The sequence below is a fragment of the Labrus bergylta genome, chromosome 23, assembly GCF_963930695.1.
Source record: "Labrus bergylta chromosome 23, fLabBer1.1, whole genome shotgun sequence".
NCBI classification, from domain to species: Eukaryota; Metazoa; Chordata; class Actinopteri; order Labriformes; family Labridae; genus Labrus; species Labrus bergylta.
The window spans coordinates 2,997,566-3,010,768 of NC_089217.1; the positions used below are offsets into that span (position 1 = coordinate 2,997,566).

The 13,203-nt window shown below is 40.2% G+C and overlaps 1 protein-coding gene across 1 annotated transcript in view; it reads right to left on the minus strand.

Moving 5' to 3' along the window:
• Positions 1-331: 331 nt before the first annotated feature.
• Positions 332-13,203, minus strand: part of rassf3 (Ras association domain family member 3) — a 55,974-nt gene continuing 43,102 nt past the window's right edge. The window contains exons 3-7 of the mRNA XM_065951147.1: positions 8,935-9,042; positions 7,154-7,309; positions 6,139-6,226; positions 4,356-4,471; positions 332-3,878 (exon numbers count right to left, since the gene is read on the minus strand). Of these exons, the coding sequence (XP_065807219.1) occupies positions 3,729-3,878; positions 4,356-4,471; positions 6,139-6,226; positions 7,154-7,309; positions 8,935-9,042 (618 nt within the window). The 3' untranslated portion in view covers positions 332-3,728. The remainder of the gene's footprint in view (positions 3,879-4,355; positions 4,472-6,138; positions 6,227-7,153; positions 7,310-8,934; positions 9,043-13,203) is intronic.

Consider the following 13,203-nt stretch of genomic DNA (forward strand, 5'->3'; position numbering starts at 1 on the left):
CTTAAATGATCTCTAAAGCCAAAGAAGCGCTTCTTTTCATCTTTAATTTTGGGGTTAATCTAAGGTTTTAGGAGAAGAACGTCAAGTGGGAATTGGTATGTTTTAAGATCCTGAATATGACGCATAGAAGCGCTCTGAACACACAAAGGTCATCGTGTATTAACTCTTCATTCACTAGCTCTACTGGCCCAAAAGGTTCAGAGTTAAAATCAAAAACAAGCCTTCTTTATATCCAACGCAGGTCTGAAAAAAAAAAAAACACTCTGTTGTCACATCATCTTCTCCGATCTCACTCTGAAGTTTTTTTTCCACACGCTGTCCGAGCCACAGGTTGAGAACAAGAACTCATGTTTTTTAATGTCAAACAGCCCAGTAGTGTGTACAGTAAGCATGTATGTTTACAGAGAGACAAACAGGAACACATGCCAGATTCAACCAAATGTTTCACAGTCTAAAAAGCTAACGCTGAGCCAAAAATGTACGGAAGCTCGGTGAGACCCAAAAAATAAAAAAATCAGCTTAAAAAACAAAAACATACTTCTGTCTCACTGTACTTCCAAAAAAAAAAAAAACATAAAAATCACAAGTGAAGCAAAATCTTTAAAATAAGATTATTAAGATAATGTTCAGAGTGTGATGGCGATAGTCTGAAGATAAAACAGGAGAAATTAAGAAAAATAAAAAACCCGTCTTCCCTGAATTCAAAGTTAAAGTGCCCAAAATAAAATTTAAAAAAATAAAAACGATAAATTGTCTGTTATGGTGTTTGAACAGCTAACATTGTTTATCAAACAAACACAAAACAAACAACAACATGGCTTTAAGATGAATCAACTGTTTCCATGCAGACTTTCGCATCATTTAAAAATACACTATGAGGAAGCAAAAAGAGGCCAAAAGGTTTCGCTCTAAAAGCATCTGAATACGTGATTTAAGTGTTTTTAATGACTCTACGCGTTTGAAATATTCAGTTCTATGTTTCAGGTTCTGCAAAGTCCTGCCTGCCTTAAAGTTTAAGTTTAAAATATAACGTCTAATAAACAGGATTTCTCAAAATATTTGCCTCCATCCAAAAAAAAAGTAGACACTAGTTCTTTCTATTTTCATGGGAACGTCAAAAAGGAAATTAAAACTACAAAAATGTAGCGTGATGGATTTTTAAATGACAACTTAAATTTCACTTCCAGAAAGGTCTGGTACTTGTGAGAGGAAGACTGAAAAATGAACGTTTATAAAAATATATATTTGTTAAATCACACGCACAAGATGCTGGATCCTACATTTCCCATAATGCAACTCTGTGATGTTTTTAATTTCCCTGCCTTCTAAATGACATCATCATGATTAACTGAACTTCACACACTCCCCTTAACAAATCACACTTATGTATCCATCTGCTTGTAAGAACAGAAACCTTTTTGGCCCTTTTGGTCTTCCGTAGTTGAACCCAGTGTTTGATAGTAAAATAAACGAAGGGTTAAAACCCCCCTTTAAATAAAACTCTAAATCTATATATATGATTTTCCCTCCGGTGGGAAGAGGCCTCTAATATACTTTGCTCCAGGCAACACCACAAAAGTATCTTTGGTTATAACAGGAAAAAATAAATCTTTGACACAGAAGAGAGAACACTTGCAGTATTTATCCACTAGATGGCGGCGTTGTAACACAGCCTTTATGATTTCACTCAGTACCTGCAGGTCAAACTATGAAGCATTTTACAGCGCTTTTTTTTTTTAAATGGCTTTCTGAAAATTTAAGACATTTGAATTGTCTGAATGATTGTCTTTGTGATTCACGTCTACTTGTTTGTCTGATTTTCTTTAATTTCTAAATAAATACCGATCTAAAAAGCAAAGATTTTTCCACAAAACTGTGCGGAGAACGACATCTGTTGGTCTCTAACCCCTATATGATTCATTCTGTACAGTAAAGATAACATTGCATATGTATATTTAAGGCAGCTATTTAATTGCAACACCATCTAAAAAGGTCGGTAACCTTCTTTTAAACTCACTTGTGCTCGTTTTTTCTGTTTGCATTTTTTACTTTTCCAGACCTTTCTCTGCACTACCACTTAGTCCTTGTTTCGATCTGTGACATTCTTCTCCTTAATCCACCAGAAACAAAATAAATCAGGTTGATTGGGAGGTCAAGGCTGCACGTTTCAACTTGAGATTAGAGCACAAAAGCAGCTGCGTTTTAAATGAATGCCTGCAGACAGACGGACAAGAGGCCGACACAATGCGGCTCATTTTTCCCTCTCTCTGCTCTCTGCAGCTATCAGCACTCACAGACCTCCTTTTTCTCTCAGTTGTGGATAACAGGAGCTTTTATTAATACAACCAGCCGACATGCAGTTAATCATGACGACTTGGTGTTCACACACTGCTTCACCACTTTATCTCCCGCGTCCTCCTCACCTCAGACTATTTTACAGAACAAAAACTTCATCCTCTCTGTTTTTTTTATCTTCCTCCCTGCGTCTAAAGTTTCTCGTCTACTTCCTCAAAACTGCTCAGTCAACTTACAGAAACCAGTCAAACTTCACCTTCGCCCCTCCTCTGACCTCCTCCCGTCTAATCTACACCACTTCAGGCTTCGTCAAACTCTGCTGGTGGAACAAAACTGCACACAAAAAAGTTCAAATCCGACCAGTTCATCGTTATCATCCTCCGTCGTCTCTACTCACCCTTAAACTAAAATGACTTCCTTCTAAAACAAACTTCTAACTCACTCTGTTCCTTCAGATCTTGCAGCAGGACGCTCCCCTCTGTGATTATCTCTCATGAAGAGTTTTTGTTTTTCTGTCACGTTCAACTTCCAACTTCACCTCCTTTAAGTTCTCTGCATCGTCTCTTACAACCTTCAGTTTCACTTCAGCACACTCCTGCAGTCTGCTTGTTTTCTTCCTCACAACTTGGTAAATATCACTCAACTTTGCAGCTAACAAAAGCAAAAATGCGACGATCAATAACATGTCTTCACTTCTCTAAATGTTGTGGGGTGACCATCGTGTAGCTGCAGCCCCGAGAGACGGTTTCATATCGAGAGTCTGCCGCTCACGTCTCTCCGTGTTTCTACATCTAGAAGCCGTCTGGATCAACTATTCTCAAGTGTCTGTGTCAACAACTAGACTGCAGCTCCGCTTCTGCAGAATCAACTCAAATAAGACTCGTTTTGTTTAAAGGAAAAAAAATAAATAAAAAATAATAATATGTACAGACTTTTTAAAACAAACATTAAATAAAACTGGACATATGGCCATGAGTCGTTCACAAAGTTTGAAAGGACGAAAGAGGAATCTGCATCAGTTTTGTGACAGCAGGACAGAGTGAGAGAAGAAGAAGAGGGATGGAGAGAGAGGCTGAATGATTATGGCACTACAGGTAAATCTTTGGTGTGAGAAGGCAGACTGCAGGTTTGAAGTCTTTGATCCAGGCTGCATCAAACTCCAGCAGCGTCCGTTTCAATTCTGTCCTTTCATCCCTTCCTTCACTTGTCCTTAGTTTGCCGTCTCTTCCTCGGTCCTCCTGTCATCTTTAAATCATCCCTCCTTCTGTCCGTTTCATCCCTTATACCAGGCGCTGAATCCCCGTTTCTCATTCCTCCATCTCGATCAGAATTTTGCACATTATTTCTCCTCTGAGGGTGAAAAAAGAAAAGAAGAATGCCTCCTCCGTGCCACTAGGGGGCAGTAGTCCTGTTTTTAAGGAGGTTTTATCGCTCTAAGAAGGCCCTCTGACCTCCCTCAGCGCCTCCTGCAGTCTCTGGCGGTAGCCCTCGTAGCGCCGAATCACCGCCTCCCTCTGCTCGTCTTCCTCTTTGTCGAGGATCCTCAGGAAGTTACGCAGCTCGGGGATGGAGAACGCGTCCCACTGAAAGGAGGAGCAGGAAAAACAAACGTTATTTATATTTGTGTAGGAGCTATTACATCAGTTATTTGGCATTTGTTTTAAATGTAACAAAATGATGAGCAGCTTTGACCGTGTGAGAATTCCTGTTAAAAGTTTTAAACTCTATATTGTGGTATCTATCGATTTTTTGTACATTTTAAATTTTTCTTTAAATTGTGTACTGTTCACTTTTTGTTTGCAATCTTTGCTGCTGTAACACTGTAAATTTCCCCGTTGTGGGATAAATAAAGGATTATCTTATTTTATCTTATAAGCTGAAATGAGTTGTGATAGCGAAATGTCATCAAAAAATTTGTGCTTTTTTTAAATTTTATTTTAAATTTTTTAATTTAACCAGGAAAAAAAAACTTGTCAAGATCAGAAATCTCTTTTTCACAAAAACAAAAGAGATGATGTCACTGTAACGTTTTAAAGACACACAGAGAGTTGTTCTGTTACCATGACTTCTCCAGTCTGTTGTTCTCTCAGCACGAAGCTCAGCGTATCGGTGTCGGGTCCCGCCACGAGACGAAGGAACAGCGGCTGCTCGCCATCCGCCAGCTTGCACACATAAACTGTAGGAGACACACGGACACACACACACACAGATTAATTTAGTCCTTCAAGCCACATATATGCAGGAACGACTGTGGCTGCTGCTCTTGAAAATGCACCATGTGTGTGTTGGCATGTGTGTGTGTGTGTGTGTGCGTGTGTGTGCATATAAACAGGGATGGCAGAGGATGAAAGGATGGGTGCGGCACATTAACAACCACAGTCATTTACAAAAACAGAGTTAAAAACGGAGGTCCTTGTTGTTAGACTGAACTTACAGTGAACCACTCACAGCATCTAAACTCCACTCGAGTATTTCCACTTCATGCAACTTTATAAACGTTCTCCATCAGAAACATTTGTCTGAAAGCTTTAGTTGTAATCTTATTCTCTGTATGCTCTGTGAAGACGGTCATCTTGAATGTGTTTGACGGACTAAAGAGTTTCCTCAGAAGTTAAGAAATCCTTCTCTGTCTTCAGCTGAGTGAAAATATCAAAAGACAAACTAAACACTGACATGTGATTATTGATTATATGAGACTGTAGTGGGATGTTCTGTGCCGGTTATGAAGGCAGCGTTAAGCCACACATCATTGAAATCAAACAGGTTTTAGAGCAAACACTTTATTTTTGATCTTTCCTTCTCTTCTCTTGCAGACAGACTTCCACTAGAGTCACACTGTTCCTGAAGGTCACTCACTTGTCTGCATTTTTACACCGCAGCTTCGTTTTGTGGTCAAAGAGCAGCAACACGACTTATAAACTTTGAGTTAACGGGCTTGAATGAAAGCTGCAAACAACTACTGAAGTTTAAATAAACATGAGCTCATGTACATATGTAGTCTCTGCATACATGTGGTGTCAGCCTTGTGTCTAGACGCTGTCTTTTATTAGCAGACGGAGCCTCGGTGTACGTCTCCATTAATGAGCCGCAACCAGACTAGAAGCTTATGTGATGGCAGTGACACGCACTCTGCCTTCGAGGGGGGAGAACAGACAAAATCTCTGTGAAAGTTTCTGTGCAAAATGTTTCACAGACTCTAAATAAGTTATGAAATCAACTTAACAAGTCACACAAATTCAACAAATTCACAAGCGACTTCACGGCCTGTAAACTTGTTCTTCTCTCCGAGGCGCTCAAAAGACTGAGATCGTATTCGATACCCCAGAGCCCTGCAGCAGCTGCTGATTCTTAGTGTGTGTGTGTGTGTGTGTGTGTGTGTGTGTGTGTGTATTCCTGGGGAGCTGTTGATAGTGGGGAGAGCCCTGAGGCATCTGACGAGGGCGAGGCGTTCAGAAATATACACACGCCCTTCACACACACACACACACACACACACACACACACACACACACACACACACACACACACACACACACACACACACACACACACACACACACACACACACACACACACACACACACACACACACACACACACACACACACACACACACACACACACACACACACACACACACACACACACACACACACACACACACACAAACAAAAAAAGTCGACACTGTGTCAGTGCTGGAGTATCTGACTCCGAGGTTGGCATGAGTGGCATGAAACACTGTTGCACACGCACGCACGCACGCACGCACGCACGCACGCACGCACGCACGCACGCACGCACGCACACACACACACACACAGGGTCAGCGGGGCTGGGTCTTACCCTGCTCCTCCCTGCGGTAGCGTTTGTAGAGGGCATATTTAGCCGGGTTGTCTGCGACTGTGAACTTCCTCAGCAGGGCGACGATGACCTGATAACAAAACAGAAAAGGAAAAGAACGTTAGAATATTTTCCCATCAACCCACTTTAAAAAAAAAAAAAAACAGCTGATAGACATCCAGGCTGTTCCAGCGTTTGGCAAGTTAATCCAGAAATTCAACAAGTTACTATTTACTTAACATCTATTTATTTATCAATTAAAACGATCAAATGTTAGAACACCTCGGCACTACCTGAAGTTAATGGTGAAGGGAATTAACGCTCATAATATATATTTAGTAACAAGACAAATGAACGTGTCCTGATAAGAAAAAAAACAGTTTTTAAAACTGTTTAATATTTAGCGTTCACCACAGGCTGAAAACAAACAGTTATGATACTTATGAAGTCAAGATGAGATCACCTCAGAGTCTGTCTTCACAGTACAACCCGTACCATTTAAAAAAGAGACTGTTCTGATACATTCCTGTTAGGTGCTGTTGCCATGGTTACTCGACCTTTCATGTAACTCTGTTATGATCAGAGCTTTGGTCCCTGACTTACAAAACCTTGTTGATTTAATTGACTTATTTTTTTTAAAAACGGTTATTTTACACAGTAGTCACCCTTTTATAATCACTTTGGTTTCATGTTTGTTACATATTAAATAATTATTAAAGACACAAGATGTACAGACTGAATTCAGATCAAACAAGAAAGAAAAAAAAACACACAAAAGTGACTGAAAGCTTTTAATAAACTTCAACATCTGTCCCGTCTGCCTCTGTTGACTTCAACCCGTATGTCATCAGATCCTAATTAAGTTGTGTTGACCCGTGTGTGTGTGTGTGTGTGTGTGTGTGTGTGTGTGTGTGTGTGTGTGTGTGTGTGTGTGTGTGTGTGTGTGTGTGTGTGTGTGTGTGTGTGTGTGTGTGTGTGTGTGTGTGTGTGTGTGTGTGTGTGTGTGTGTGTTAGCCACCTGTTTGACTGTGTTACTGGAGCTGATGTGGAGCGTGTTGCTGACTCCTCTGGGCAGATAGAACGCCTCCTCTCCTCTCTGACCTCCTCGCACCGTCACAGGCCTCCTCAAATCCATCTGCACCTTGATGAAACCGGTGTATACACCAGAGGGATTCTGGGAAAAAAGACAAAGAGAGAGAGACGTTATACTACATCATGTACAACGTACTTTGACAACAGTATTTACCCACTTTCCAGTTGAGTCACCATCTTGTCTGCGTAATAAATGTGTCTATATCGATATCAGTATCTGGCCTTTATGACGATCACAATAAATGAAACAGCTCCTGAAAGTTTACAGAGCGTCAGCAGCACATGTACAGTACAGCTACATGATCCCTCTGTGAGACACCAGTTCACCCAGTAAGCCCAGTGTGTCCCCGTGTGGACAGATGGCCCCGGACAGAGGGAGAGCATCTTAATCTCATTACTGCAGGAGTGTGTGTGCGTGTGAAGGCTGATGTGTGAAAAGATGAGGAGTGGACAAAACCAGATTGGGGTGAACAGAGGTTAAATTAAAAAAAAAAAAAAAAAACACACACGCGGAAGTGGACAGAAGGACAAAGAGAAACGTGTGCTGCCGTCACGCATCAGAAAACAATATCTTACGCCTCGAAAACATGAAGCCAAGAGGGAGAAAACTAGCCATGTACTCAGACAAATTGTTGATTTTTTCAGAATACCTGAGTAGGTTGAAGTTTTTAAACATGATATATATAAACTGCTTTTCTAGATCTGTATAGAAAATGTATTTCAGAGTTACATGATACTGCACACTGTACTTCTGATTATTTACCCTCAGCAGCATTTAAAACTTAAAATCAACCTTTTAAATTTAATTTAATAAACCAATTTGTTTTAAGAGATCTAAGATCTTAAATATCCGGAGCAGAACTTCTGCTTTACCTAATTTCCTTCATTTGGACTTTCATGTGAAGTCGGTGTCTTGGGGGTTAAACACATATTCAGAGCCGTGTCAGGCTGCCAGAGAAAACAGTGTCCGGGAGAACAATAGCAGGAATAACATCACATCACTCTGATGTGAGAGCTGAGGAATGCTGGGAGCAGGAGGAGAGAGGCGGCGTGGACGTTAACCACCAGCACACCTCATGATGTTATGAGTGTAGCGTGTGGGTGGGTTTCTCCTCAGACTCCTTTAAACACGGGCAACAGATGACAGCAAAGACGTGGGATTGAGAGTTTGTTCTTTTCTTTGTGAGGAGCTTTTTATTGTCTCAAGACGGGTGTATTTACAGCGGTTCGATATCCTTATTGTGTTGCATGGACTTCTACTTTTAGAGCTCGTCTGATTGTATTTGACCGCAGCATGTCTCTGCAACTAAATCAAAATTTCACATCGCGATATAGGTAATTTGGTACCCAGACAGCTCACATTTTCTGCAAACTCAGCAAATTATAATCGTGCAAATATATTGTGTGACCCCCCCCACTTTTTTACTGTCTTTATATGAAAGTAAAATACTAAATTTGTATGTCTTTTTCTGCTGATTAAACATAATGAAAGTGTGAGAAACGTCATAAAGGAGGTTAAGGGCTGCTGGCAAAATCATACAAAATGATTTTATGCTCCAGTTCTGCCTTTTTGATTCTTTTTTTGGGCGGCTTTAAAAGGGAAAACAAGCTTCAAACTAAGTCCATACAATTCACTGACTCAGCCAGTGTGTGTGTGAGTGTGCATATTGGGGTGTGTGGGTGTGTGTGTGAGTGTGGTGCACTCACAAGGGTCATTTTCAGGTGGTCCTTAGTCACCGAGTTGTACAGCTCGATCCTCTGCCTGATCTCTTCCCTGCTGAACTCCGTCCGAAGCTCTCTCTCCTTCTCCACATCCTGACAAACACAAAGAAGGAAACATGATAAATGCCAAGTCAGCTAACATCAGTAAAAACAATAGAGGCTGTGTGTTTGGATAAAAGCACAAGTGGAGCTATCCACAATCTGAATCAAGAGGATAAGAAGTGCCAGTGGTTTGATTTCACACGGGACTCAAATCCTGTTCTCCTCCTGGGTTAAAGTCTGAAACCAAACTGATTCATCCACCTAGACCCTCTCATATTTTAGAAATCAACTCAAGGTGTTATTTTAGTTCATTTCAGGACTTTCTATACCTGACGTTGTCCGGGATTAAACTGGTCGTTATAAAGACTTGCAGAGACATTCTATATAGTTATGTTTTTCTGTGAGGATGGTCTGTAAATACCTTGTTGATTTAAATACAGTGTTTGTCAAGACACGAGGCTTTACTTTATGTGATCAGCAGTCGACAGTGTTTGTGTGAAAACAACCTTAAACATAGTAAAGGCCAGGGGCCGGAGGAGGTCACAACCGAGGTGTTTTCTTCCCCCTAGAAAAAGCTAAATATACCTTGTATTGTCAAAATATTAAAAGATTTTACTTCTAAAGAATCATTGGTAAGTTTTTAGAAACGAAAATTTGTAAGATATAGAGCAACATCGTCTGCATAGAGTCAAACACAGCTATTCATTTTGCTTTGAAATCAAAACATTTTGAGACCAGGGCTGTCAGCATTAAGTAGTTAATTGCGTCAATTAAGGTATGAAATTAATGCATTTTTAAAAATCTGTCTTCATTGCATGTTTTTTGTCCCTTTAGGTGCACCGTAGTTAAGCCTCCGTAGTATCTCCCTGTAGTCACAGTGATGGAGCATAAGAGCGTAAAAAATCAGGTCACAACCGAGGTCAGCTAAAAGAGAAAGTTCTAGGTAAAGACGACAGACAGACACATGTGTACCATACAGAGACCAACATGTGTACATGACTTCAGCCGACACCAGGTCCAAACCTCTGATTAAAATCTATTTCTACAGCATCTTAAGAAATGCACGTAAACAACAATAAATGTGTTACATAAGCTGTTGTAAAGAGTCCTGGCTGACCTCAGACCCAATTAAAATGTTCAGGCAGCCGCTGCATGGAGGAGTTTCGTTTCTTGGAAGAACCTGCACATAAACAGCCGTTAAGAAATCCCAGCCTGCCGCACAACAGCAGCTAAATACAATAAAATATTTACACTATTTTAATTCTAGGACAAGAAGACACAGCAGCAGACTTCCTCAGTGCCACAAAGAGTTTAATGACCAGGCGGAGTGGCGGCGCAGCGTGTGCAGTATAAACATGAGCATTGACTAGAGAGGATGCGATCAGCTCTGGAGTGCATAGCGCTGACCGAATGCGGGACACATGGATCCTGTAGAAACTGCATCTTGTAGTATAAAGTCTTTTCCTCAAATTTGGTTTGCATACATCTGGTAGTTAAGGGAGGTTCAAGTAACAAGCTCTGTCTGTCTCCATGTTTAAAGTCTGAGAGTGCCAATGCAGAGTCCTGAGTGTTTTATTCTCCAGTGTAGAGTGTGCTTACTGTACATGGGCATAGTGCAGCACTCCTCTACATCTATTAAAAACCACACACACAAACACACACACACATAGTGCAGAATCCAGGGAGGCTTTGAAGGCACATACACCCTTATATGGAGAACACACACACAGCTCTCAAGGGAAAGACAAGGTGCCAATACAGCATGTGCAAACACTGCAATCACACACTGCAGCTCTGACAGACGCTAATCAACATCTAAAATGTACAATGTCAATCATTCAAGTCGTGTCTGAACTGTTTATGGTTTCTGTGTCCTTTAAATGTCAAAAAAGTTCAACAGTGTTTACCAAAACTGAAGATGACGTACCTGAATCAAACGCTTGGATTACTCATCCATGTATGACATCACTGATCGTATATTTTGCCATATGCTACGACAGCTGACACTTTAGTGCTGATGACCTGTTGCTTTACCTGACAGGTGTAAACACTGACTCATCAGGATTAAAAAGAGGAGACACAGGGACAGCGGAGTCAATAATCGGCTCAATCCCGCTCAAAGAAAAGTGGCTGAAGAAGTCCTTCAGCATTTTCCTCAGGTCAAAAAACCAATATGAGAATGTAAGAGTTTACAGGGGAAAATCACTCATGTTTTAAATTAAGTAAAACTAATAAATCAATGCACATCAAGCTAGTTTGAATGACCTTAAATCAGAGAAGTTTGGTAGATTAGTTCAGTTATTGCAAGAACACCAAAAGGGTCACAGGATGAATCTGAGAGGCCTCAGGATGATGAATATGATATTTAAATAAATCAAGTTTTTCTTCCTATATTTGTTGTGCCACTAAGCACTTCAAGAAAGTCATATAAGACTATATCTAAAAATTATTTTGAGCTTTATTACGTGACCTTTGCTTAAAGCTCGAAGGCTTTTCACTTGGTCGTCGCTTTAAGCACCTTACAGGTCAGACGAGTCAAAGCTTATTATCAGGAAGTGACAAGTTAAGAGATTATCGGTCGTGTTACCCGACACAGACGGACGGAAAGGCAGAAGGAAAAGCAAGAAAAGAAAGATGACAAACACAAAAACAGAAATGATGATAGATGATCCCTCAGGGGGGGACTCCCTCCTCTCATGACTGTGCAGTGTGTACGTTTCTGTGTATTTATATTCACCAGTATACATATTGAAGTCTTGTGACCTGGCTGGTTGATTAAGTGACTTCACACTCCCATAAACTCGCCTTACATCACTCTCTGACTAGTAAAACCAGGACTCAGTGGTTCGTAGTCATCCATCTTTCAGAAGAATAATTTCACATGCAAGCATTTTCTCATTTGTATAATATAATGTACAGAGCGAGATTTACGATACATTTCAGCAAGAAAAAGCTTCTTTTTTTTAAATACTAAATAGTAAAAGAGTGACCCCCAAATCTCTATAATGACATCTACGAAGAACAAAATATACAGTTAAAGTCTTATAAAAGTATTTTAAAATCCATATCCCTTGACGCCAAAATAAGGCTTTTAACTGGCAAAAAGTTAGATAATGTAGCAAAAACATCTGCATTAATAGATTTATAATTTATTCTTAATCTCATCTTGTTAAGTAGGAGAAGCAACTTTAAGACATTCATGGGACCCCTTAAATATTCACTCAAAGTCTCTCCCAAAAGGAATCACCACTAGTTTTATACTCTGCAATATCCTCCCTCGAGACTTCCTCCATCAAAATGTTACTTCCCTCTCCTCTTCATATCATATTTGGATAATTCTGACTAAGTGATGTTTCCAGCCCTGGTTATTATACTACCAACTGTGAGAGGTGTGTGTCCAGTCCAGGCTTTGTTTCATTCAGGATGGAGAGGGTTAAGAGGAACAGGGAGGGCGAGTGCGACCAAATCCAAACAAACAAGAGAAGCAGAGCACAGCGGAGCTACAACAATGAGGTCATGGTCTTATTTAAGATCACAGCGAATCCTCCCACTAAAGCTGAAAGATCAACACCAGACAGAGAAAGGAAGACAGAAGGAAAAGACAGTAGCTGGCCTTTATTAAAGCCTGCCGAGCCATAACCGATTGAGACTGCAAAATGGGAAGTTTATTTTTCCTAGAAACAGAGAGAGCAATATTATTTGGCTAACATTAATGCTGAGGCTTGTATCTTACACTGTCTTTTCCCCCTAGAAAAAGCAAAATATAACTTGTATTGTCAATATAGTAAAATATTTTATTTCTATAGTATCAGGTGTGACTTTTTAGAAATGGAAACTTGAAAGATATAGAGCAACATCGTCTGCATAGAGTCAAATCACAGCAATTACTTCTGTTTTAGAATCAGGAAAAACTGAGGCTAGGGCTGTCAACATTAACTAGTTAATTGCGTTACTTAAGGTCTGAATTATTGCATGCTATTTCGTTCCTCAAGGGGCACCGTAGATAAGCCTCCATAATGTCTCCCTATAGTCGCAGTGATGTAGCATAAGAGTGTAAAAAATCAGAGCTGTCCTTCAGAATCAGAGCAACCAATAAATGCTTTTAAAATAGCAGAATAGAACAACACAAGTAAAAAGTGAACAACAGAAGAAGAGATGTGGAAAAAAAGGGACTTTATCTTTATCTGCATGTCAGAGTCTCCAGGCTGATCT